At 48.8% G+C, this 22,866-nt stretch overlaps 11 protein-coding genes across 11 annotated transcripts; 5 read left to right on the top strand and 6 right to left on the bottom strand.

The window, feature by feature from the left end:
- Positions 1-260: 260 nt before the first annotated feature.
- EDB82DRAFT_472542 (CybS-domain-containing protein) lies at positions 261-948 on the bottom strand (the record flags this gene model as incomplete). Its single annotated transcript, XM_025738342.1, has 3 exons — positions 261-613; positions 701-718; positions 771-948. 3 exons carry the CDS (start codon positions 946-948, stop codon positions 261-263), a joined length of 549 nt encoding a protein of 182 aa, XP_025588155.1.
- Positions 949-1,208: 260 nt separating this feature from the next.
- EDB82DRAFT_442474 (uncharacterized protein) lies at positions 1,209-3,452 on the top strand. Its single transcript, XM_025738353.2, has 3 exons — positions 1,209-1,642; positions 1,698-2,138; positions 2,195-3,452. Exons 1-3 carry the CDS (start codon positions 1,410-1,412, stop codon positions 3,351-3,353), a joined length of 1,833 nt encoding a protein of 610 aa, XP_025588156.1. The 5' UTR covers positions 1,209-1,409; the 3' UTR covers positions 3,354-3,452.
- EDB82DRAFT_491475 (nitrogen permease regulator 2-domain-containing protein) lies at positions 3,453-5,094 on the bottom strand. Its single transcript, XM_025738364.2, has 3 exons — positions 4,790-5,094; positions 4,290-4,727; positions 3,453-4,236 (listed from the first exon to the last, which is right to left on the bottom strand). The coding sequence occupies exons 1-3, from the start codon at positions 4,830-4,832 to the stop codon at positions 3,482-3,484; spliced, it is 1,236 nt and encodes a 411-aa protein (XP_025588157.1). The 5' UTR covers positions 4,833-5,094; the 3' UTR covers positions 3,453-3,481.
- A 563-nt stretch (positions 5,095-5,657) lies between these two features.
- Positions 5,658-7,884, top strand: EDB82DRAFT_491474 (uncharacterized protein). Its single transcript, XM_025738376.2, has 2 exons — positions 5,658-6,547; positions 6,600-7,884. Exons 1-2 carry the CDS (start codon positions 6,110-6,112, stop codon positions 7,509-7,511), a joined length of 1,350 nt encoding a protein of 449 aa, XP_025588158.1. The 5' UTR covers positions 5,658-6,109; the 3' UTR covers positions 7,512-7,884.
- On the top strand, positions 7,885-9,337 carry EDB82DRAFT_491469 (uncharacterized protein). The gene is made up of 4 exons (XM_025738387.2): positions 7,885-8,126; positions 8,187-8,322; positions 8,380-8,691; positions 8,743-9,337. The coding sequence occupies exons 1-4, from the start codon at positions 8,094-8,096 to the stop codon at positions 9,270-9,272; spliced, it is 1,011 nt and encodes a 336-aa protein (XP_025588159.1). The 5' UTR covers positions 7,885-8,093; the 3' UTR covers positions 9,273-9,337.
- On the bottom strand, positions 9,338-12,845 carry EDB82DRAFT_491467 (armadillo-type protein). The gene is made up of 2 exons (XM_065608388.1): positions 12,485-12,845; positions 9,338-12,420 (listed from the first exon to the last, which is right to left on the bottom strand). The coding sequence occupies exons 1-2, from the start codon at positions 12,647-12,649 to the stop codon at positions 9,454-9,456; spliced, it is 3,132 nt and encodes a 1,043-aa protein (XP_065465889.1). The 5' UTR covers positions 12,650-12,845; the 3' UTR covers positions 9,338-9,453.
- An 84-nt stretch (positions 12,846-12,929) lies between these two features.
- Positions 12,930-14,799, top strand: EDB82DRAFT_491466 (uncharacterized protein). The gene has a single exon (XM_025738409.2). It carries the CDS (start codon positions 13,254-13,256, stop codon positions 14,751-14,753), a length of 1,500 nt encoding a protein of 499 aa, XP_025588161.1. The 5' UTR covers positions 12,930-13,253; the 3' UTR covers positions 14,754-14,799.
- On the bottom strand, positions 14,800-15,771 carry EDB82DRAFT_491464 (uncharacterized protein). The gene is made up of 3 exons (XM_025738420.2): positions 15,455-15,771; positions 15,163-15,361; positions 14,800-15,103 (listed from the first exon to the last, which is right to left on the bottom strand). The coding sequence occupies exons 1-3, from the start codon at positions 15,561-15,563 to the stop codon at positions 15,061-15,063; spliced, it is 351 nt and encodes a 116-aa protein (XP_025588162.1). The 5' UTR covers positions 15,564-15,771; the 3' UTR covers positions 14,800-15,060.
- Positions 15,772-16,037: 266 nt separating this feature from the next.
- On the bottom strand, positions 16,038-17,374 carry EDB82DRAFT_98158 (inosine triphosphate pyrophosphatase-like protein). The gene is made up of 2 exons (XM_025738431.2): positions 17,069-17,374; positions 16,038-17,018 (listed from the first exon to the last, which is right to left on the bottom strand). Exons 1-2 carry the CDS (start codon positions 17,249-17,251, stop codon positions 16,392-16,394), a joined length of 810 nt encoding a protein of 269 aa, XP_025588163.1. The 5' UTR covers positions 17,252-17,374; the 3' UTR covers positions 16,038-16,391.
- Positions 17,375-18,137: 763 nt separating this feature from the next.
- On the top strand, positions 18,138-20,864 carry EDB82DRAFT_98085 (Bromodomain-containing protein). Its single transcript, XM_025738442.2, has 6 exons — positions 18,138-18,353; positions 18,482-18,576; positions 18,627-19,304; positions 19,351-19,612; positions 19,662-20,190; positions 20,238-20,864. The coding sequence occupies exons 1-6, from the start codon at positions 18,276-18,278 to the stop codon at positions 20,651-20,653; spliced, it is 2,058 nt and encodes a 685-aa protein (XP_025588164.1). The 5' UTR covers positions 18,138-18,275; the 3' UTR covers positions 20,654-20,864.
- Positions 20,865-21,074: 210 nt separating this feature from the next.
- Positions 21,075-22,529, bottom strand: EDB82DRAFT_521808 (uncharacterized protein; the record flags this gene model as incomplete). The annotated part of the gene is made up of 4 exons (XM_065609092.1): positions 21,075-21,672; positions 21,723-21,864; positions 21,913-22,196; positions 22,258-22,529. 4 exons carry the CDS (start codon positions 22,527-22,529, stop codon positions 21,075-21,077), a joined length of 1,296 nt encoding a protein of 431 aa, XP_065465888.1.
- Between the last annotated feature and the right edge of the window lie 337 nt (positions 22,530-22,866).

The following is a 22,866-nucleotide window of genomic DNA, read 5'->3' as shown; positions in this document are numbered from 1 at the left end:
ATTAGAAAAGGACAAGGGAGTTTAACGTTAGTATGAAATATAGCAATGGATTGAAACAGTAAAACAAGTGATTTTGCGCAGTCTGGCTCCGATCCTTTATCGCTGAAAAGGGGAATCGTCTTGTTTGAAATTGACGCAATCTTAATAACTCAAAGGAAATTTTCTATACAGGTGCCCGCAGCTATAAACCTGCGCGACAAGTAATACTGCCAACAATATGCTTCCTTCATATACATATATTCAATCAGCCATCTACCGACTTACGCCTTCCAAACTCGTCGAACAGCCTCGGTGATACCAACGTCGTTGGTCTCGAACTCGTACAGTCCCACGCCGACAAGAACCGTAGCAATATTGAGAAGCCAGTTGAAGGTCTTGCGGAGACCAGGGTAGGTCCTTGAGGGAATATAGTCGATGACGACCTGCTGGAAACCCATATGGGAGTGAAGAAGGAGGACACTGCAGAGGATGGCGTCGAGGGTAGGGTTGAGGGAGCCAGCAGCGAAGGGAGCGACGGTTAAGGGGACGAGGCCGGCGGCGAGGAGACGCTCGAAAGTCCAGTGGTAGGAACCGTGAGTGGAGCTGGGCTCGGGAACGGGAGCAGGATCGTTGACTGTGAGTGAGTGTGTCAGTTATCCAAGCCAATATCATGTGAAGCCAGTTGAGTTGCAATCCAGCTTCTGGGTAAATCATTTCATACCTCCACCCTCAATGCGCTCTACAAATTGTTGTCAGTGATAGTAGCTATATTCTGGAACCATCACACTTACGAGGTCCGGGAGGGAGAATAGCAGATCGTCGGGTGGTGTTGTGGAAAGCAGCAACGCTCTTAAGCTGAGTTCGGATGCTAGGCATGAAAGCGCTTCGGGTCGCGGGGACAGCAGCAGTGGCCAATCGAGAAGCCATAGCGGTCTGCCTAAGCAGAGAGGAACGCGCAATTGAGGCCATTTTGAAGTCTTTTGAGAATTCTTGTGGTGTTGTCGCGGCACTCAATTGGTGGCTGCTTCGAAGAGCTTTGGAATAGTTAGAGTTGATGATGTATGGGATCCTTCAATTCAAACCGACCCGGAACTGAAGCAGCCTCATTGCCGAGGATCTCGAATTACATGTTTTGTGATTGGTTGGCTGCGCTCCGAAGGTTTCCCTGTGATGTGGATACTTAAAGTTGTACAAGGCCCAATCAATGTCTATCTTGTAGACCCTTGTGTGATTGGTCAAGACTTTTTTTCTTTTGGAACATGGATCTCGTCTCGTCCGACGTCGCTTAGGGAATTTTTTGGTACTAGCATTCAAGCTATTCAGGCCCAGGTAGAATTTGTGAACGGATTGGAATTTCACATGTCGACATTCTATTGATTCACCTGGAATTCCTTCATCACAACTTGAGCGCTTCGCTCTAACCATTAGCCATGGCAAGTCGGGCCCTCATCTCGAGACTTCCGTCCACCCGACCTACCATATATTCGACATGTCTTAGCGGACAACGGTCCCTCCAAGTTCGATTCATTGCGACAACATACCTCAACAAGGTCGCAGAAGGTGAAGCAAGATGGAAAGAGAGGGCTGAAAAGATTGAGAAGGGAGAGATTCCACATACATGGGATATTCTTCAAGAACGAGGATATATCAAGGATGTGGCAGGGTATGCGACACTCGACATAATGACCAAAGCACTGTATCTAACTTATATACTACAGCACACCTGAGAAAATAAAGGAAATAATGCGTGTGAGGCGGATAGGTTCCTACGTCGGTATTGACCCTACCGCTGACTCAATGCACGTCGGTCACTTGCTACCAATGATGCCCATGTTCTGGATGTGGTTCCATGGCCATCCCGCTGTCACCTTGATCGGTGGCTCGACTGCCCGCATCGGCGATCCTACTGACCGACTTGAAAGCCGACAGATTCTTTCCAATGCCGACATCTCGAAGAATATCACCAAGATACATGTCCAATTGACTAGGATATGGAGTAACGTACACAAACTGAAGGAAAAGTATGGCTATCCTAATGATTGGGCTGCCACTCATCGATTATTGAACAACAATATGTGGCTGGGAAATCTCACTCTCTATGACTTTGCAAAGAGGATAGCCAGACATACGAGGATTGGACCGATGCTGGCTAGAGATACGTGAGTTCTTCCGTTACCCCAAAACAGCCGTGCCACAGCCTAACCCAGTATTCTAGTGTGAAGCGCAAGATGACTGAAGGCGATGGAATGTCACTGGGTGAATTTATGTATCCTCTCCTTCAAGGATGGGACTTTTGGCACATGTACAACAAACTCGGCATTCAGATGCAGATTGGAGGCTCCGACCAGTATGGAAATATCACCGCTGGTATTGATGCCCTCAAGACCATTCGCGAAACCGAGGAGGCTCCCCACCTGAAGATGCCGTCGACATGGGACCATGAGCCAGTCGGTTTCACTGTTCCTTTATTGACTGATGCTTCTGGTGCCAAGTTTGGCAAGAGTGCAGGAAATGCTGTCTGGCTCGATGAGTTCAAGACAACGCCATTCGATCTGTACGGATACTTTGTCCGACGCTCAGACGACGAGGTGGAGAGGCTTCTCAAGCTGTTTACCTTCATGCCTTTGGAGACAATCTCCAAGATCATGGAGGAGCACCGAGCCAATCCCCAGGAGCGAAAGGCGCAGCACGCCCTGGCTTTCGATTTTGTTTCACTTATCCACGGTCCAGAAAAGGCTGTCAAGGAGGCACAGCAGCACCAATATCGCTTCGGCAAACTAAGTGGTATTGGTAAAGAACCTACGCCTGAATCAGGTATCATCACTCCCAACAACGCACCGAGAAGCGATATCAAGCTGCCCCGCTCTATTATGAATCTTTCACCAGCCAAAATTCTTCATGCATGTGGTCTGGCTTCAAGTAGCAGCGAGGGTCAGCGCCTCCTTTCGCAGCAAGGTGCTTACATCGCTGCCCAGCCTGGCCAGAAGAAAGGACTCGTCCCCGGAAACCTGTCCTGGACGCCTATGAAGGCTTGGTTCCCCGAAGAGACATCCAAGTTCCTCATCGATGACCGCATGCTCATCATGCGAAAGGGCAAGCACAACGTGCGCATTGTCGAACTGATCGATGATGCGGAATTCAAAAAGAGCGGCGAGTTTTACGCTGGCCAACCCGGCACGGGTCTTCTACGCAGGATGAAGGAAGAGCTTAAGAAAGAAATGGAGGCGGCCGGCGCGAACTTGTCGGATATGGAGATTACCAGAATGGCGGAGAGGAAAAAGGCCAGGCTTCGGATTGTCAACAACCCCGACATTGAACTGCCCGATAAGCGTGAAATACGCGATCGATACAGGGCCAGAGGATCAGATAGATGAGGAGGCTGCGTGAAATCGGCACACCTTTGCCGTATAAGATAACACACTGTACTATATTAATCTGCATGATACCATAGAAACGATGTAAAATGATACAACTTATGGGTATAACACGGTCGGTTCTGAATCTATCTGTAAAAGACTGCCAAATCACCCTTTGGAACCGGTAGCTTCTTGAGCTTCTCCATAATGTCGCTGTCGGTCAAGTTTTGCTCTGTAATGATCTGGTCGAAATGATGGCAGCCATCTGTATACTTCTGCAGTGGATCTCCTCCTGGGATTGGCCGGCTCTGACCAGACGCCAGAGCAGCCAGGTATTGCTTGGAGACGACAAACTTGTGCACCCTGTATATACACCCTTTAATGACGCCGAATTGGACGAATCTACGAACATCGACGAAGCGCAAGACCTCGAAGCCTGAGTCTTGATGGCCCTTTAGCCACTCCATGACGGACTTGCCAGGAGTAAACGTCGACATGAGTTTGATAAGATGATAGTTGCTCACAAGTCCACGGCCGTGAGACACATACGAAGCACACTCGTCAACCATTCCGTCAATGTTTCGAATAAAGTCATGGATGCCGGGACGAGGTGCGTAACATGCACTGAAAAAGAACATGTCGAGAAGAAGGATAGTATCATAGTAAAGAAGATGGCGGAGTGCAGTCTTGGCTAGCTCGAGTGAGACGGAAGCTGCGTGAGCGATGCGTCGAACGTCAGAGACACCATCGATATGGGAAATGACCTTTTGCAGGGTGAGATCCCACGTAGGGTCCATAATGTCGGCAAATTTGGCTTTGGGTACGGGGACATGCCAGCCTCGAACCCTGGGAGGGTCAATATGATGGGGGAAGAGCTTCATATTGATGGTGTTGGCCTCGTCTATGAAGTGATGAGTATTATAGGATATGTTTCGACGACGAGTAAAGACTTACCAACGGGAATCATGCACTCTCCGTAGTTATCTAGATCCTCCTTGACAATCTCTAATAAGCTGTCGATAGGCCTTCTTCCTGCTCCCTTGGTCTCTGCGTTCTGGCTAAGATACTCGTTCTGCTTCTCCATTTCGGAGAAAGTAGAGGCTAGACCGCGGACGACGCGCTCATAAGGCACATGGTCGACGTCGGCGTCAAGGACGAGACCAAAGTTGAAGATAAACTCATTGCGAGAGTATTTTGTGTGAGGAATTACCACGGGGTGTCCTAGTACCGTGTACTTCCCATCTGGTGTGTTAATGCTCAGGTAGCGATTGCAAAAAGCCTGCCTGGGAATGATGTACTCATGAAGCACGTCAAAGTCAATAAGAGGGGATTTAGTTGAGCCGTCCACGGGGGTGATGCAACCCGCAGGAGACTGAGCGACAATCTTGGGGCCTTGGAATGTTATTAGAAACGAAAAAAAGATACGATTTTGCACAAGATGGGTCTTTATTCACCTTCCTGAGGGAAGAACCTGGCGTAAAAGATTCCTTGAATCATTGTGGGCTTATGCGTTCTGGTTCGTTGTTGACCATGTCGTTTTACTTAAGTCAAATTTGGAAATGGTCAGCTCTTGTGTTCAGATCAATCATTCGGGTTCGAGTTGTGTCCCGGCCATTCTATTGATCAGGCCTTATGCGTGCAAGATCAAATGGCGATGGTTGACGATGAATGACTTAGAGTTCACTCTGAGAGCTAGGTTTTGTAGGCGGCAGATCGGTTACCCTGGACCAGCAAACATCGCTGGGTTTCGATAGTTGTGTAAAAAAAAAAAAAAAAAAAGGCGGCTCTGTAGAGACAGACATGCATAACATTCTCAAATAGATATTTCTAGTTCTGTACCAGACTCGATGCTATGCTTGTCCCAAACTTGGTAGAACGGGTTTGCCTTTCCCTTTTGCCCGATTGCTCCACGCTTACACTCAACCACGCATCCATTTTCTTGAAACAATCTCAAGGCGTTTTACTTGAGTCACCCGTTTATGTGTAGCCTAAAGTCAATGAAATGCCGCAGGCAAAACGTACGTTTGAAGGATACTTGTATGACGTCCTCGTTGTCGGTTAAAAAGGAAGCAATTTCATTTCATCTTCCGAAATGATGCATACCTGGTTAGATCAAGCAAGAGCAGGTAATCTGGCTAGAGAAGATGATGGATGGTGGTGGAAGACATAAGATGTTTGTCATGGAGTAAACAAAACCGGAGGAAACAACCCTTTTTCGCTTGTAGGTACCTTATGCACAGAAAAAAAGAGACGTCAACTCCTTCGCAAAAACTATCACTTATAAAAGTAGGTAATCAACAAGAAGAAGACATCGCTATTTCTCTTTTCGTCCTTCTCCAACTCTTGCTTAATCGGCTCAAACGTTCCTTCTCCACTGCGCGTCATTAGCACCCTGGAATTGCCCCACGTCACTGTCACTGACTGACTGGCAATACCACCCGAGCCGGCCTTCCCTGCGCCGAGTTCCAATACTGGACTGGAGTGCTGGTCCTACCTTCTTTAACCTTCGCTGGGTTTCAACTTCGCCTCTTCAAGCCCAGCCTTGGTGAGGGAACTTACTCTTCCAACTAATACATCCGTCGATATCTTATTTCAGAAACAACGTCAAACCCAGTAATCACGATAGTCTAGTCTAATACTGCTTCACCACCCAAGAGCTCTCCCCGCTCTCGTTTCATCCGCCTAACCCCCCGCTATCACTTCCCAATCCCCTCGTTGCGCCGCGCCGCGCCACGCCATATCTTCATCCCGCACAACACAACGCAACCGCTATCATGGCCGACAACCCTGAACCGAGCAGCGACTCTCAGATCACCTTTAAGGTGAAGACCTCATCTGAGGGCAACCACACTATCACCATGAGCGAGACCGCAACTGTCCTCGATCTCAAGACCAAGCTTGCTGGCGAGGAATTTGAGAATATTCCCGTCGAGCGCCAACGTTTGATCTACTCGGGACGTGTTATGAAGAATGATGATGCACTGAGCACATACAAGATCAAGCATAACAACACAATCCACATGGTCAAGAGCGCCGCCAGTAACCAACAACCCAACCAGACTCCCACCGCCAGTGCATCCACAGCTACTCCCGCCCCCGCCAACATGGCTGCAGGCACCGCGAACCAGCCCTTCGCTGGCCTTACGGGTGCTCGATATGCTGGTTTTGGAAATGGACTTCCCGGACTTGACATGTTTGGGCCCGACGGTGGTGTATGTGTGCTCCCCTTGCTGTCTCGAAACTTACTTGCTGACATAACTCTAGATGGGTGCTCCTATGGACGAGGCACGTATTCAGCGCCTCATGTCCGATCCCAATGTCCGATCATCTATGAACGAGGCCTTAAACAACCCCGATTTCATCAACATGCTTATCGAGTCGAATCCTATGCTACGAAATCTGCCCAACGCCCGCGAAATTATCTCGTCGCCTATGATGAGACAGATGATGAGTAGCCCCGAGATGATGACGCAGGCTATGCGAATGCAGCGACAATTGAATGGAGAAGCGCCTGGAGCATTCCCTGCCCCTGGCGCTACCGATACGACACCTCAAGGAGCAGCGACCGGAGATACCCAGGGTACCGGTGGTCAAACACAGGCAGGCCAACCTCCTGTGAACCCATTCGCTGGATTATCAGGTATGCTGGGAGGTCAGCAAGGCGGAGGCAACCCGCCTGATTTCGCACAGCTCATGCAACAGCTCCAGGGTCTCGGTTCTCTCTACGGAGCTGGAGGCCAAGGCCAGGCTGCGACAGGACAAACAGGCTCAACCAACACACCTAGCCAAGGTGCCGCAGATAGTACAGCTGGCGCGCAAACTTCCGGAACAACACCCGGCCAAGGTGGTGAACAGCAGGGCTCAACCACTAGCCCACCTCCCGCGAACCCATTTGCTGCGCTCTTCCCTCCTTCCGGAGGTGCCCAGGCCAACAATCCTTTTGGCATGAACCCGGAGATGATGCAGCAGATGATGCAAATGTTCGGCGGCGGTGGAATGGGCGCGGGCGTGAACCCTCCGGCACCCGCCGATAACAGGCCTCCTGAGGAGCGCTACGCCGAGCAACTGCGCCAGCTGAACGACATGGGATTCTTCGACTTTGATCGGAATGTTGCGGCCTTGAGACGAAGCGGCGGAAGCGTCCAGGGCGCCATTGAGCATCTTTTGAGCGGATAGAGATTTACGGATAGTTGATCGGTAATTACGCTTATTGGCTTGGGGAGGGTTATTCACCAGCTCAGCAATGCATAGTATTACGAATGATGAGGATAAGTCAAACAAGTCGAGTAATGCAGTTTGGTACTGGGACAGATATATCCTAAGTGCATGATTGGGTTACGTTACAACAGATTTTCATCTCCAATGTGTGCAACTACCAATGATGCGCAAATGTAATTAATTAGTGCATGAAGGTCAAGTAGTCTGATACGGAGCTGAGTGAGCCTGGAGTGCCTGTACAGGTAAAAGTAGTAAATGATGGGGCCGATCGCTGGGGAAAGATGCCTCGGCTCATGGATGTCTTCCCCGCGTAACCCCAGACTTTGGAACATGTTGCCATAACAAGGTACCCGCGTCAGCTATTAAATCTTGTCTTTGTGTCCTCTCTATCATCTCTTCCTATCAATTATAATTTGCATCTTGCAACATTTTTTTGATACTTATTGCGAAACCTGCTATAACTACTCATACTTTTTTTTTTGTGACTGAGCTCCATTGTATCATATCCAAGCAGCATATTACAAGACACTTATCTTCATTATGCGCGGCATCCAAATCACCGAATATCTCAAGGTAGTTTAAGCCTTTGGATTATTTCTCCAATTGACCATTGGCTAACAGATCTGAAAAAAGGGCCCTGATCAGCTTCAGGTCACTGACCTACCCGATCCTAAGCCCTCGGAGGATCAATATCTCATCCAAGTACACGCCGCAGCAGCCAACTTTTTCGACATTTTACAGATCCAAGGAAAATACCAGAACCAGCCCCGTAAGAATCTCAATGCGAAGAAACTCATTCACCGGATAACATACTAATTCTATGTAGCATTTCCTTGGGTTGCCGGCGCCGAATTCGCAGGCACAGTTATCGCTACGCCTGTCGATGGCTCCAAGCCCAAGTTCCCTGTTGGATCGCGTGTCTTTGGCGCGTCTCAGGGTGCGTTTGCGACCAAGATCTGTGCTATTGAGGACACTCTGCTGCCAGTTCCTGAGGGCTGGTCCTTCAAGGAGGCTGCTGGTCTGTTTGTCACCGCGCCGACAAGTTACGGCGCACTGGTTGTGAGGGCAGGGATCAAGAAGGGCGACTATGTTCTGGTCCATGCTGCCGCGGGTGGTGTTGGTCTTGCGGCTGTTCAAGGTATGAGAAGACACCCTTGTTAATGAATGCGCTGAAACTAATGTGTAATAGTGGCCAAGGCATTTGGCGCAACTGTTATTGCGACCGCTTCAACACAGCACAAGCTTGACATTGCTAAGTCCTACGGCGCCGACCATGTAATCTCCTACAACGACGCTTCATGGCCTGCACAGGTTAAGAAATTAACTCCCAACTCTCGAGGTGTCGACATTGTTTACGACCCTGTCGGTCTAATTGACCTCTCAACGAAATGCACAGCATGGAACGGACGTATTCTCGTCATCGGCTTCGCAGCCGGTAAGATCGAAAAGGTGGCGATGAACAAGGTTCTCCTTAAGAACATCTCCATCGTGGGACTGCACTGGGGCGCGTATTCCATCCACGAGCAGGAGACGATACCCAAGGTCTGGGGTGGCATCATGGAGCTCGTCAAGGAGGGAAAGCTCAGGGGTACGGAGTATACAGATGAGGAATTTGTTGGCCTGGAGAGGACCGGAGCTGCGTTGAAGGCTCTGGGAGGCAGAGGTACTTGGGGAAAGGTTGTTATCAAGATACCCGAGGAGGGGCAGAGCAAGCTATAGACGAGGCGGTTATTTCAGAGTGGATGAGTACGATTTCAAGGATATCACTCAGGTTGTAACGTCTAATAGAAATTCAGTATCAATGATCTAGCCCTGCTGTAAAACCACCTCTGGTATATCATGCCCCTTCTTACAAGTTAACTCCGATCATGCATTGTGCAGGTATGCTCAGACCAGTACCCTACTCTTGTCGTTGCACTCCGGATGCCATGAGTTGAAACTTTTCCAAAACCTCTTTGTCGACGTTGACTGCCCACTGCTCCTGAAAAGCCTGTTCGCCTCCAACTCTGCTTACCAGATCCTGAAGACGTAGTTTGACAAAGTCGAAAGCATGGACAGTGTGGATGGGGTCTTTAGCCGACATTTGGGATTCTGCGATGATCTTGGGGGTGTCATATTCGGTGGGCTCCAACGGACCCCAAATAAGAGTGTCTGTACCGTTCGCCACGCCGTCTTGGAGCTCAGAAATCACATTTATCCACATGTCGAGATAATCCTGAAGCTTGCCTAGCACCAATTCTTGCATTGGTGAAGGCAATTCTAGGAGTCTTGTCAAACCTAAGAGGTAAAGCTTCTGTCGTTCGATATGATCAATGTCAGACATATGCGAGAACCACTCGGATGCTAGCCAAGACCAGACTTGGTCGAGAGAACCCATGTTGGTCAACATTTGGGTAAATAAAGTGGGTTCGGCAAGCGCAAGGCGTGCCAGGATTGCGAAATAATCCGTCTCGGTGATCGTGCTGAGCTTGCTGACCTTTCGGTTGGGGCCTGTAGTCTGATGTGATTCCCAAGCATCATGTAGGTTCCCAAGTATCTTGTTCATAAAGCCAATTTCGACCATGTCCTGCAGAATAACTGATACTCCATTCGAGCCACCGAGCTCGACTGCAGCTCGAATGAGGTTCTCGATGCAGTTTGTCCCTAAACGAACTTGCTCACGACTCTTAGAGTCTAGAATATTGGCCAGGGCACCCAATGTCGGGCGACGCAACTGATCCTCCAACATAGATGCTGGGGCGAGGAGGATATAAGACTCAACCGCCTGGAGAGCTAGCGAAGCTGTTTCACTATCGTATTCTAAGAGAGGAAGCGCAAGATCTGCAAGGTTTACCAGCTCAGGGGCTAATGGAGCGTGACTCTGCATGAGAATGTTGTTCCATAGTTCCAAGGATTCGTCAATCAGGTGGAGATGCAGGTCTGATCCTCGACGGGCTGCCTCAGAAAGCAATGGTACCATAAAGTGTTGATATCTCTGAGAATCAGAACCCATGCTCATCACAAGGGCTGCAAAGATAGATGTTACTGCCTGCTTGATCATGTATTCTTCGGCTCCTGAATTCTCCCAGACCGTCGGAAGAGCAGACATGAGCTGGTCTCCAAACTGTGATACTTGATCTTCCATGCGTGTTACCAGAATGCGAATCGACTCGAGAATTGCTAGCTTTGTTTCGTCAACGTCAACATTCTGGACGAGGTTGATGAGCTGCGATAGAACATCTGACGTGTACGGTAGGAATGCGTCCACGTTAAAGTCAAGCTCATCGGCGATCCAGCGCAGTTGTCGAGCCGCAGTAATCCTGACCACTACATCATTGGTATCGTCATCAGGGTTGAGGAAATGACGGTAAATTTGGTAGACTATCGGCCGACTAGAGTCATCTAGCTTGACAGGCGCCCATTGACTCACGAGGATAGCGATTCGCCTTCGCAATACCTTGCAAAGGCCACCCTGCAACCGAGCGTCGTTGACAATTGTCGAAGCCAGGACGGCATCAAAGTCAAAAACATGATGAACATGAGCAGCTGCAAGACCCATTGCAGTATATATGGCCTCTTTAGTAGCAATGTCAGCTTGGGGATCTTGTGCTGTCTGGAAGTATGACAGCAGTGGCGGGACTAGCAAGTCTTTGTAGTTTGTGAGAAGATCAAGGAACAGCTTTTCAGCGCATGGCCGTACTTCCCACTCATAAGCATTGCCTTCGCTCTGTTCTTGTTGTTCCCATTCCTCTGGGTCCTCCTCCCAGCCTTCAAGGTCCGACTTGCGGAAGACAAAAAGATGAGTAATGATGGAGTTGACGATCTGTATGACGAGATCAGGCTTCAGAAGCTCCGACTTGACAAGTGTTTTCGCTCTCTCTTGCTCGGCCTTGGTTTCCGGGCTTCTCCATCTGAATGTTTGTACAGATTGGAAGGCTATTCGGACGCACGATCTGAGAAGCAAAAGACCTTTAAGAGCCAACCGTTCTAGCACAGGCCCCTCTACTTTGGATTTTGCAGATCCGGCTTCCGATTGACCTTGTCGGATACCGCCAGACTTGTCAAAAACCTCTGCAAACTTTGCAACCAGTTCCCAGTATGATTGCACCAGTGGAAGAGAGTTGGGGAGGAACACAAAGCTGGCGGCATGCTGCTCCGCCATATCGATGTGAAGCTTAGTAAACTGGAGCAAATGCTTGCCAACAATATCTTGATAATTCGTGGGGACCGTGGAGTCATGACTGACAAAGCCGAGAAGCTGTCCAAACTGGGTTTGCGACAGGGTCCAGAACTGCTCAACAGTATTATCACTATGGGGCCGCTCGTAACCCATGATGACGAGTCGGCGTAGTACCCTAAGGGCAAGCAAGCTGTTGAACATGGCCAGCTTAACTTCTTCCTCACCTCCTGGGCCGCCGGTGAGAAAGCCCATCCATGCCTGTGACTTTTCAGAGTAAACCTCTGCCAGAACGTGGACGATTTCGGGGGTGACGGATTGTAAGGCGGTCTGGTTCTTCCTCATTCGTGCTGTTCCCAACTCCTTTACAACCCGAAGTAGGATCTCGAGAATGCCGTGCAGGTGTCTTTGGTTGCCATTTCGACTCGAACGAAGGATTTCGATGATATTTCCCATTGCATCCGGCCATTCTCCAGGATAGTCGATTCTAACGATCTTCGCCACCACTAACGCATTGTGTAGAGCAAGGTTCGAGTGTTCCTCTTCGATGGAACCTTGGAATAGTCGCGAGCGTATCAAGCTCTTTTCGTCCGGCTTTATGCTGTTCTTTACCTGGTTAAATAACCGCCAATACCGGTCGATGCCATTCTTGAGCTGAATAATCGCAAGAAATCGGACTTCGTAAGCAAGTGATTTGTCGAGATAAACCGCCTGATAGTTGGTTAGTGTCTGTAAGTACATAGCAATTCCTGCCTATGATTGCTGCTAGACCAACCTGCAACGAAGAGTAATAACCCGGCTGGAGCTCCCATGACGTTAATTGTTGGCCTGCCGTCTGGCGTTGTGCATAGTCAGTTGAAGTGGCAGATTGTAGTGTCTGATATAGTGATTGTAAGGATAGCGGGTTCGCATCGCCTGCGACTTCGATGGCGAAGCTCATATTGTGACCTGTCAGCGGCTTGTGTCCGCAGGAACCGCAAGGTTGGTCTTAGGAGCCAAACGCGCGAGGCTTGAGGAGTCGATGCGTGAACACGTCTTTAAAGTGCAAGGTGTAAGTTACGGTATGAAGATGAGTCGTGAATTTTGGCTAGTAAAGATGGATGTTCAACAATTGCTCTGTTTGTTGTATGGCGGGGTTCTTTCAGGCTGTTAGCGCAGGATAGAGGAGGGGTCAAAGTCACACAAAGAACCATGCCACAATGTCAATTACCACATAACAGCGGATGTATACACTACAGCTTCTGTAAGCGCCCGAATTAACATCACATTATCTCCAGCCTGCGTGCAGACTGTGCGATACAATCTATGCAACCAGGCTTCAGATGTCAACCACTACCCTGCCAGCAGGCGATAGGCGATAGCTGACCGCTAAGCTTCCACAGCGGCCCGGACTGACCGCTAAGCTTTAAGTAGTAACGAGCTGCCAAATGTCCATCAAGCGAATTGAAGCCTGTCAGGTGGGTTTGGAATTTTAGATCGTCATATTTCAGCAAAAATTATTGAATGCCAGTTATTGCCTTGCACCATTGCGTGCCGAAGGAGTCATGATCCGCTCAAGGACCGCCCGAGCGGCTTTAAATACTACATTCAAACGACAATGGACTTGTCAGAAGTGTCTTTCTCACAGTCGCTTTTACTCTCAAAAGACCGAAAAGCGAGAACCTCCCGACCACCGCAAGCTTGGCCTCCAGCAGGAACTCTTCATCAGCTCTATCTATAGCCCTGGCTCCCCTATATTTCTCCCAAATGGAGCGAGGATATTCAACAGACTTGTCGACTTCCTCCGAAAACAATACGTGCGATATGGATTCGAGGAGGTTATCACGCCGACCATTTACAAAAAGTCACTATGGGCTAAGTCAGGCCACTTGGAAAACTACGCAGACGATATGTATGCTGTGAGGGGAAACACAGAACCGCCGCCGTCGCAACATGGTGGGTGCTGTGGGAGCCACCAGGAAAACTTGAAACCAGCAGAGGAAGAGGAAGGCGACTATGGCTTGAAACCGATGAATTGTCCCGGCCATTGTCTCGTATTTGCTTCCAAACGACACAGTTATCGAGATCTTCCCGTTCGCTATGCCGACTTTAGCCCTCTGCACCGTAACGAGATTTCTGGTGCATTGAGTGGACTTACTCGTGTTCGACGTTTTCATCAGGACGATGGACATATATTTTGCCGACCAAGCCAGGTGGAGGAGGAAATCAAGAAGACCCTGGACTTTGTCAAGGTAGTCTATACAGTCCTTCGTTTCGGCACAAGCTACCGTCTGGCACTCTCCACCCGACCCAAGGACCACTACATCGGTACTGAGGCGGAATGGGACCAGGCCGAGAGCGCCCTGAAGCGAGCACTGGATGCATCAGGCATGGAATGGGGTGTCAAGGAGGGAGACGGTGCTTTCTATGGTCCTAAGATTGACATTGTTCTCACGGACTCCGATGGAAAAGACCACCAGACAGCCACCATCCAGCTTGACTTTCAACTTCCCAAGCGATTCGAACTTGAATATCAAGCGCCTGCACCAGAGTACGAGGCTAGGGGCGAGACAACCGAGGATCCTGCCCTTCTGGCCGAGTACGGACCCGTGCGTCCTGTCATGATTCACCGTGCTGTTCTAGGCTCTGTAGAGCGTCTCATGGCACTCTTGATCGAGAAATACGATGGTAAATGGCCTTTCTGGCTAAATCCTCGTCAAGCCATTGTCCTCACTGTCAACACATCGGTGCCTGTTTTGGATTGGGCGGAACATGTACGTGATGTGCTGGTTGGCCAAAACAAGCAGTTTTATCAACAGCTAGAAAGCGGTGCGTTGCCTAGCCAGAACAATGCTTTCCGACCAACTGGATTGGCAGTAGACATGGATACAACCGCTCGACCTCTTGGAGCCAAGATCAAAGAGGCCAGAAATAATGGCTATGGCCAGATTCTTGTTGTCGGAGAAGACGACGTTAAGAACCAGCAGGTTGCGCTGGGTAAGGAGAGATTAACGCCGGAGGAATTGCGAGAGCGGTTGAGAACCATGGTAGAAACATTCGCCTAGACAGCTATCACGTATTTTTTAAGATGTAACAACAAGTGTAAAGAATTATGTATTAATGCATTATTATTATTATTATCTACACTAGTCTTTCTCTAGCCGTACCATGAGTGGAAGTAGCCTCAGTTGCGCGTCTCGTTGCAATATTGCAGGTGGAGTTACATTAGGACTGGTTGAGTAATGTATGTATCGAGTGGTTTGAGTGCCGTCGCCCCACGTCCAAGGTTGGCGATGTTTGAGTAATGCCGGCACTCGGGATACTCTAGACCGTCGGCAATAGGGATAATGTCCACTCGAGTGAATAGTCTAACTAGTTTCTCTTCTGATTTTGCTGGACTTGTTGATATAACGCCCTAGATATACCATCGTTAAGCTGGTTCGTTACCGTAAACGTGATCAGATGATCACCTACCTCTTGTGTTGCTCGTCCACCTGGCCACCAGCGGCTTCAATTCGTGCGATCAACGTTTGGCGCTCTGCAATCTGATCATGCATGTAGTCCACTGTACGCTTGAGCACGAGACCCTCGGATCTCCCCTGTCCTTCCAAGCCGGGCACAAGCTCTGTCAAACGATCAAAACCTTCACGGATTGCTTGCCGGCGCTTTTGTTCTGTCAATTGTTGTTAGCCATACAAGTCTGGAAGGAGTAGGTTTAAAGCGGGAAGATTCATGTAATAGCTGAGATGTGTATGTAAACACTTACCTGATGCAATGTGGTTTTGCTTCTTTTCCTCTTCAGTGAGCCGGGGTTTCTCGTCGCCGGTGCCATCGAGATTGAGAGCAGAAGGTGACTTGTTGTTGGGAGAAGACATGATTGTTGGGTTGTATATATTGAATAAGAAATAGTAATTTGTTCAAAATGTTTAGGTCTGGTGATGTTTGTTGATGTAAGTTCCAAATGATATGCAGGGGTCTAGTCCCCACATTTATCATGTGAAAGGCACTATGGGAAGGACCCAGACCTGGCTAAGTCGGAGGAAGGAACCTAAGGGCGCAGCGAACTCAACCATGGCATCATCCCGTGCATCGCGGCAGGACCAATGTTTCATGCAGATCAGGGCCTAGAAATAGGCAGGTCCTACCTCCTAACCTATGGAAGCAAGGCAGGTACCATTCAGGCAAGTTGCACTGAGGAACGCAATTATAAGAAACACTTGTTCATGTGTACCACCTCGTAAGATTCGACAATTTAGATAGGAATATCTTGTTATCAATTCATATCAAATACCAGTCGGTTTTGCCCATAACAGAAAACCATGAACTGCCTAAGGTAGAAAAAATTCGACGAGGTAGTTTAATGTCAATAGGACTTAGGTATTCTCCATCCAAGTTACTAGACTAGTATTATGTCGAATATCAAGATGATTTACCCTAAACATCTACATCCAAGACCCAGAGATAAATACTTAATACCTACCTAGGTACTACCTAGGTAGGTAGGTAGCTTTTGAAGATGTGACCGTTCTCCCGCCGCAGTCCTGTTCTCAACATCGCGGTTGCTTTGAGTAAACGTCCAGCTGGACACAAACCACCTACTAAAAGCAATTGCGACTAAGATCAGTTAGTCATATTCCTTCCGAGCTCCAATTGTATGAGAATTTCCCATTTGGCAATCCTCAATTGTCAGATGTTGGCGTTGTTCATTCCTCTTCCGATCCCTCGCCTTCGAAGTCCTCTTCTTGCTGTCTAAATATTACTTTCTCGGCCATGGCCAGGCATTTTCTGACAGGGAGTCCCACAACGTTGTCTACACCACCTTCGATCTTCTCAACAAGCAACATACCACCAACACCCTGAACAGCATAACCACCCGCCTTATCTGCGCCCTCTCGAGTTTTGACATAAGCTTCAATCACGTCATCAGGAAGACCCTCAGTCTCGCTCAAGAAGTACACCTTGGTCTCTTCTGTGTAGCTGTCGATCTCGTAACCAGGGTGCCTCGCGTCCTCTCTAGGGGCAAGGACCGTGACCGCTGTAAGAACCTTGTGCATTCGCTGGTCGCGGAGGTGCTTCAACATGCGGATGTGATCAGCTTCACTTCGAGGCTTCTCTAGGATTCGGCCATCCTTAGTAACAATGACTGTATCTGCAGCGATGACGAGATCAGGATCAGGAATGGACTTTAGATGCACTTCCAGGGCGGTGGTATAGACGTCCATGCACTTTTGGTGAGCTGTCGCAGCTACATATTCGAATGGTCCTAATGCAGCCTTGTCAAGATTCTCAGGCTTGGTAGATGGGAGAATCTCAAGGTTTGTGAGGCCAAACTGAACAATATAAGAACGTATACTGAGATCAAATAACAATTCTCACATACCTGCTGTAGCAATGCCTTCCTGCGTGGAGATGCAGATGCGAGAATCACTCGCTTGGAGTTAAGGTGCTTAAGAATAGGGAGTTCTAGCGGTAAAGGACCTTTGCGCAATGGCCTCTGAGCAGTGCCTTGGCTGGCGGTAGACCTGTCATAGTCGGGAGGCGGGTCACTTGGTGTATCGGCCATCTTTCTGTTGTTGTGAATTCTTATGGTGAGACAAAGTTGCAGAACGGTCACTGAGATCTTGATAATGAGGTCAATGTGGGGTCGAAGAATAGGAGCTTGAGCTTAGTAGCAGCCCCACGACCGCTATTTGGACCCGTTTAGCTTTCCATGCGCTGCCCCTCATGGAACTTGGTATTCATGATGGCGGCGAGTTTCTCATGGCGCGCAAAGCAGGAAGCTCGTTTGATCGAGGGGGGTATTCATCATTTAGTTTTCTGTAGAGATTGTGACATAAAGCGTAAGGGGGCATTGCGCGCACACAAAATGTGAATAATTATCTATCATTGTTATTATATGATTCGTTTGGTGTTGTTGGAACCGTATCATGATGACAGCCCTTAAACGATGGTAGCGCAGGCGATCGTTTCCAATCGATTTCATAGGATGTTAATACATGCACGAAGCTTAACCATTGATATGTATCAAAAGTTCAGAGGCAACTCTTAATAATTTAAATAACCAACATCCATTATTGTGACGAGTAATCCAGCAATTGGTGGGCTTCCTTGCGTGTTTTCCCGCAGTCGACATTCCTGCCTTGTTGCCTTGCTAACAGTTTCAGGCACACACCACGTTCAGAATGCGGGTACTTCTAACATGTACCTCGAAACCTCAGCTAGAATACAGGCCCGCCCAATTTATCACCACCTTCGAAAACGACAGCATCTGAGCTTTTTGCAAGCACTGCGTAGATCCACGATAGCTTAGAGCACTGTGGTTCTCTGCAGAGTTTCTCACCGGGATCTTATAAACCGTGGATTGTTTAATTTTGCGCTTTTTCAATTGTCTTGTACCAAGCAACTACCCTGCTTGACGCGATTATTGGACTAGCCAGCACGCGTCAAAATCCACCTCAGCGCCGCCGCAGCGACTTCGAGCCTACGATTTGCGATATTCCATTGTGCATCGACAAACTCTTTAGGGGACGTATAGTACATGGCATTTTTATGCGCGCGATTAGGCGACTCTATTCATTATAATCACGATGGACGGCAAACGCAAGGCCAATGGGCCTTCATCTGCTGAGAACGACGACAGAGGCTCTAAGCGTCGTAGACTTACTGTAAGTCCAGGTCCGGCCCCTCATAAACTTCGTGTATTGTATGCGCGCATGCGTCGCATAACTCAATTTAAAACGCATTGATACCTAACGGTTCAACATTCGTATCACGGATCGCTGACTCTGGCTAGAATGATTTCGATCTCTCAAAAGGCCAGACCCGAGAATCCACAACAGCGTATGGATTATCTTTTCTGGACCACCTTCGCAAGACTGCCGACAAGAGGTATGGAGATAGACAGGATTATTTTACCGACTATACTGACTATTCGAAAGTGGGCGTCTCGTCGCGACCAATTTCGAGGAGCTACCACACCGCGATGGTAATGATGACTACTACGAAAACACGCGCATGCCCATCTCAATATCGATGATCGAGAACAAACTGAATAATGGCGAATTCAAGAATCTTTCTGAGCTCGAGGGTTACTTTAAACGCATGATTAGCAACGCCAAGGAATTCTATTCTAGGTCTGATCCGGAGTTCGAAGATGCGGAACGAATTAGAAAGGCACTCAGCAATTACATGACCAAGGCGAATCCAGCTTACGAAGCTCGTGGCTATCAAGTTTTGCCTACCCCGTTCCCTGATGAAGATGGTGCCGAGGATGAGCAGGACGAGAACGAGGACGTGGACGAAGAGAACGGCGAGGACGAAGACGAGGAAGACGAACCCGATGAAGACGAAGAAAAGGGAGACGAGGAGGAGGAGGAGGAGGAGGAGGAGGAAGAGCTGCCAACCTCTCGCAGGCGAACAACAATCACCCTCAAGCGGAGGGGACCTGACCGTACGCCAGCAAGAAGAGCATCGACAAGAGGCAAGGAAACCCCAAAGCCAGCAGTACCTGCAGCAAAGCCCGACCATCAATATGAGGATATGCCCTTCAAGGGTCTATCCTTCCAGCAAGCACAAGAAAAGCTTGTCGAGGAAGTTATACGACGTGAAGACCCTGGGTACGCATGAGTCTACCGATTGCCTGGACATTGCTAATCCTCTTAGATACGATGGCCCTTATTTTGAAGCCTTTATCAACCTGCCGCCTCGCTCCCTGAAGGAATACTACAAAGTCATCAGTGATCCCATGTCGCTGAGAAAGTTGCAGAGGGCAGTTAAGGGCATGCATGGCCGAGGTGGCAGTACAGGCGTCAGCGATTTCAAGTCCTGGGCTGCTTTTGAGGAGAAAGCAAAGCTACTGTGGACTAATGCATACTTTTTCAACGAGGAGGGGAGCGAAATTTACTCTGTCGCCCAGGAACTCGAGGTTTGTCGTTAAAGTTATGCATAATGGCGTCTTCTAACTGGCTTGATAGGAGTTCTTTACTGAACAGCTCAAACAGGCACAAGCCGATGTGCCAGAGCCCTCTCAACCAAAGATTAAACTCAAGGTTGGCGGAACCAGCGACACCCCTGCACCTGGACCCAAGAAAATTACCATTCATGTTGGAGGCCAACGGGATCCAGCAGATTCCCCGGTGCCGGGTCAACAAAAAGAGGCGGCAAACGGCCTTGGTGTTAATGGTACAACACGCACTTCTACGCCTGCTCAGGCTATTAACCCTCAGCTAGAAAAGGCCAGAAGTGCATCTGTCTCTGCTGCCCCATCTCCAAGCCCATCGACACAAGCAGCCTCGAAAACAGAAGAAGCTGCCCCCGTCTTATCATCAGCCGCTGTGCCACAGCCCCAGAACGCTCTCCCCGCTGGTCAAGCTACGCTTGGAGTTCCTACAACCGCAACAGGCCCTATTTTTGCCCCTATTCCTGTCGCACCACCTCAGCCAATAACAAACCCCTTGATTAATGGCTACATGGATCAGAAGCATCCTCGCCGTCCCGGTAAAGGTATTGCCTACCACTTACCTTGCCAAAGATTTCACTAACGATTTCAGGTCTCGATGATGCTCTTATTGAAAGTGTGAAAATACAAGTTCATCCAACCCTACAGTCACACAGCCCCGTACTAGCAACCGTCAAGCCCAACCCCAAGGAGATGGACCAGGCCGCCACCATCAACCTGCCCTCTCATCTTACACGAATCCTTGTCGTTACTGCTATACCCAACCATTTACATAACAGACAGTACAGCCTGTGGACATTGGTAAACAAACAACCGTTCAAGCCCCTCCACCTTCAAGCTCCTGGCCAGCAACCCAACGAGCGCGCATTCGAGGCCATGCTGCATCATGGGATCAACGTAATCGAAACGCATCTTATTGCTGCGATTCCCCAAGATGAGCGTGTGCCAGGGGGCCCGGAGGTTGAGCTAGAAGTGTTCACCATCACCGTCAACGTGCTGCGGAACTAGATGTCTCAAGTGCGTCAGCCGGAGTATGGCAGAATTATGATAAATACAAGTATGGTTATGGGACCGCCCTCCTTTCCTATGAATATGCTTCCTATGCACATGGGTTGGGCGTCGGATGTACATGGGGGACGTTTTCGGTAATACCTTTTTACGAGTAGGGTACTGGATGAATGGCATTGGTGTTGCGGGTACATGGATACAGATTTTTGTTTCATCTGCGGAACAGACCTAAGGATACAGGGTCAGAGGGCGTATTTCAATGTTCTTATTGCTTCACTGTACAGTACTAGTTGAAGCTATCCAATATCAAATACTGATATTCCAGACTCCTGTGGTATCTCAAGTCAAACCCCACCCTCAGCGCCGCGCATAGCCTAACCCAAATATTCGTGTTTTGCTTGCATAATTGTGTAAATCTGATCTAGCCAGGTGCAGGTCGCTGTCTCAACTGCATCAAGTGCTTTAGTCGGGTCTGAACGGCAACATACTGGCGCGTTTTGGGATCGTAGTAACCTGCAACTAGGACGGCCATAACAGCCGTCTTTCCTTTTAGCTCGACGATACCGTCAACCTTGATGCACCCTCTCGAAGGTAAAGTCTTTGTGGGTTTCCAGTATCGCAAAAACGCGAATGCGCCAGCCAGGCTAGCAGCTTGGAGCCTGGGATCAAGCTTTGCATCAGGGCCAAATGCAGCACCGAGGATTTCGTTGAAGCCAGGAGGCAGGTGTGCAGGATGCGCTTTAGCGTCGTGTTTGACTACCACCCTAGGAGTCTGCTGTGGCATTGTGCCAGGAAGGCTATTCACTGGCACATGCTGCCAAGCAGATTCAGGAGGATCAGGCTCGCTTAGACCTATACTTTTCGCAATATCTTGCGCCACCTGTTTTGTCAGGAAGCTAACAAATGTCCAGCAGCCCATTGCAAGGGCCTTGGGGTAGAGAGCTTTGGCAAGAAAATTGGCAGCAAGAGAATCGATGGGTCGGTCACCCCAAAAGATGCCCTCTTCGTCAATCATAATTCTATATGGTTAGTATGGAGAAAGGCCCACTGCGAATAGATTGAGACTTACCCAGAGACGTAGTGCATAGGCGGAGGGGCGGGTGGGAATATTATGTCTAGCCAGAATTTCCTTACGGCTACTTCCCCTCCAAGGAGTTTGTTAAAGGCAGGATTTCTCTCCACACCACGCTTGATTTCGTTTGCCAAACCATCTGTATCTCCGTTAGATCGAGTGTAATTCATGACTCCATGCGACTCACTTTTGATCTCCTGTAGGAGCTTCTTGTCCTGGCTGATTTTGACAAATGTTTGCCATTCCGGATCTGAACCTCGGTATGGGGGTTGCTTAACTTCCTCTGTTGTGAACGGAAAGGGAAGAAACAACAATGGCTCGTCCGGGTCGTGGTTGGCCTCCGCTTCTTCCTTTTCCTTATCAGACAAAGCTTCCCATTCAGCATCAGCCCAATCAAATAGAGGATCGAACACAACCGTGCAGAAGATTTGCCAGCAAATGTAAAATATAATAATCGTAGAGGCCCAGCGACTTAGTGAGATGTCAGAATCATAGTTGTAATAGCCACACTGCGTGTATTCCGAGAACGTACCGAAAGCGATCGAAGCGGAAATGCCATTTGACGCCTCTTAAGATCCTTTTTTTCTCAGATGGGCTCATAGAAGGACCGAGTTGATTGTGACTGGATGAATTCGGGTTTGTAAAGTAGACCGGGTAGTTTTGGAGATCGGGCTTCTTTTGACGCCATGGTAGAAATGATATCCGTCGGTCGAGAGGTCGAATTTGGCAAGTGAGTATTCGTTGAGTCGAGGGTCTGTACGGGGAGAGAGCTGCTCGTCGTAGGACGACTTGTCGAGCTAACATGTCGCCTCTATATTTGCCATGAGGCGACAGATCTGGGAGAAAAGAGGCAGTTCTGATGAAATGAGAAAAAGCGAATCCTATCACGGCATGGGTATACTTCAGCAAGTAAAAGACATTCTAGTAATGGCGAAGACAGTTATCGTCACTGTTCCACGGTAACATAGCCTAGAAGCCCACATTGTGCTTTAATGGACCGTGTGCGTCATACAGACACTGTGCTACGTTATGCTTGCCTATCATAGATATGACAGCAAACTCAGATCAGGGAGATCAAGATATGAAAACAGGAGTCCTGATCATAAGAGGTAGGCTAAATCAGGTTTTATTTATGAATTAT

The sequence above is a fragment of the Fusarium venenatum genome (genome assembly GCF_020744135.1).
Source record: "Fusarium venenatum strain MPI-CAGE-CH-0201 chromosome Unknown EDB82scaffold_1, whole genome shotgun sequence".
Taxonomy (NCBI): Eukaryota; Fungi; Ascomycota; class Sordariomycetes; order Hypocreales; family Nectriaceae; genus Fusarium; species Fusarium venenatum.
The sequence above is the reverse complement of the archived record's forward strand: the minus strand, read 5'-3'. Positions and strand labels throughout refer to the sequence as shown.

Excerpts from the sequence above, each read along its gene's own strand:
- EDB82DRAFT_491474 (XM_025738376.2), top strand. The coding sequence starts at position 6,110 with ATGGCCGACAACCCTGAACCGAGCAGCGACTCTCAGATCACCTTTAAG. Across the intron at positions 6,548-6,599 it reads TGTTTGGGCCCGACGGTGGT|ATGGGTGCTCCTATGGACGA; the intron begins GTATGTGTGCTC and ends ACATAACTCTAG.
- EDB82DRAFT_491464 (XM_025738420.2), bottom strand. The coding sequence starts at position 15,563 with ATGTCTTCTCCCAACAACAAGTCACCTTCTGCTCTCAATCTCGATGGC. Across the intron at positions 15,362-15,454 it reads GCAAAACCACATTGCATCAG|AACAAAAGCGCCGGCAAGCA; the intron begins GTAAGTGTTTAC and ends AACAATTGACAG. Across the intron at positions 15,104-15,162 it reads GTGGACGAGCAACACAAGAG|GGCGTTATATCAACAAGTCC; the intron begins GTAGGTGATCAT and ends TGGTATATCTAG.
- EDB82DRAFT_491466 (XM_025738409.2), top strand. The coding sequence starts at position 13,254 with ATGATCCGCTCAAGGACCGCCCGAGCGGCTTTAAATACTACATTCAAA.
- EDB82DRAFT_491469 (XM_025738387.2), top strand. The coding sequence starts at position 8,094 with ATGCGCGGCATCCAAATCACCGAATATCTCAAG. Across the intron at positions 8,323-8,379 it reads AAAATACCAGAACCAGCCCC|CATTTCCTTGGGTTGCCGGC; the intron begins GTAAGAATCTCA and ends AATTCTATGTAG. Across the intron at positions 8,692-8,742 it reads TGGTCTTGCGGCTGTTCAAG|TGGCCAAGGCATTTGGCGCA; the intron begins GTATGAGAAGAC and ends AATGTGTAATAG.
- EDB82DRAFT_442474 (XM_025738353.2), top strand. The coding sequence starts at position 1,410 with ATGGCAAGTCGGGCCCTCATCTCGAGACTTCCGTCCACCCGACCTACC. Across the intron at positions 1,643-1,697 it reads TATATCAAGGATGTGGCAGG|CACACCTGAGAAAATAAAGG; the intron begins GTATGCGACACT and ends TATATACTACAG. Across the intron at positions 2,139-2,194 it reads CCGATGCTGGCTAGAGATAC|TGTGAAGCGCAAGATGACTG; the intron begins GTGAGTTCTTCC and ends CCAGTATTCTAG.
- EDB82DRAFT_491475 (XM_025738364.2), bottom strand. The coding sequence starts at position 4,832 with ATGATTCAAGGAATCTTTTACGCCAGGTTCTTCCCTCAGGAAG. Across the intron at positions 4,728-4,789 it reads CAGGTTCTTCCCTCAGGAAG|GCCCCAAGATTGTCGCTCAG; the intron begins GTGAATAAAGAC and ends TAACATTCCAAG. Across the intron at positions 4,237-4,289 it reads AGAGTGCATGATTCCCGTTG|ACGAGGCCAACACCATCAAT; the intron begins GTAAGTCTTTAC and ends ATCACTTCATAG.
- EDB82DRAFT_98158 (XM_025738431.2), bottom strand. The coding sequence starts at position 17,251 with ATGGCCGATACACCAAGTGACCCGCCTCCCGACTATGACAGGTCTACC. Across the intron at positions 17,019-17,068 it reads GGAAGGCATTGCTACAGCAG|TTTGGCCTCACAAACCTTGA; the intron begins GTATGTGAGAAT and ends TATATTGTTCAG.
- EDB82DRAFT_98085 (XM_025738442.2), top strand. The coding sequence starts at position 18,276 with ATGGACGGCAAACGCAAGGCCAATGGGCCTTCATCTGCTGAGAACGAC. Across the intron at positions 18,354-18,481 it reads CTAAGCGTCGTAGACTTACT|AATGATTTCGATCTCTCAAA; the intron begins GTAAGTCCAGGT and ends GACTCTGGCTAG. Across the intron at positions 20,191-20,237 it reads TCCTCGCCGTCCCGGTAAAG|GTCTCGATGATGCTCTTATT; the intron begins GTATTGCCTACC and ends TAACGATTTCAG.
- EDB82DRAFT_491467 (XM_065608388.1), bottom strand. The coding sequence starts at position 12,649 with ATGAGCTTCGCCATCGAAGTCGCAGGCGATGCGAACCCGCTATCCTTA. Across the intron at positions 12,421-12,484 it reads GTTATTACTCTTCGTTGCAG|GCGGTTTATCTCGACAAATC; the intron begins GTTGGTCTAGCA and ends ACCAACTATCAG.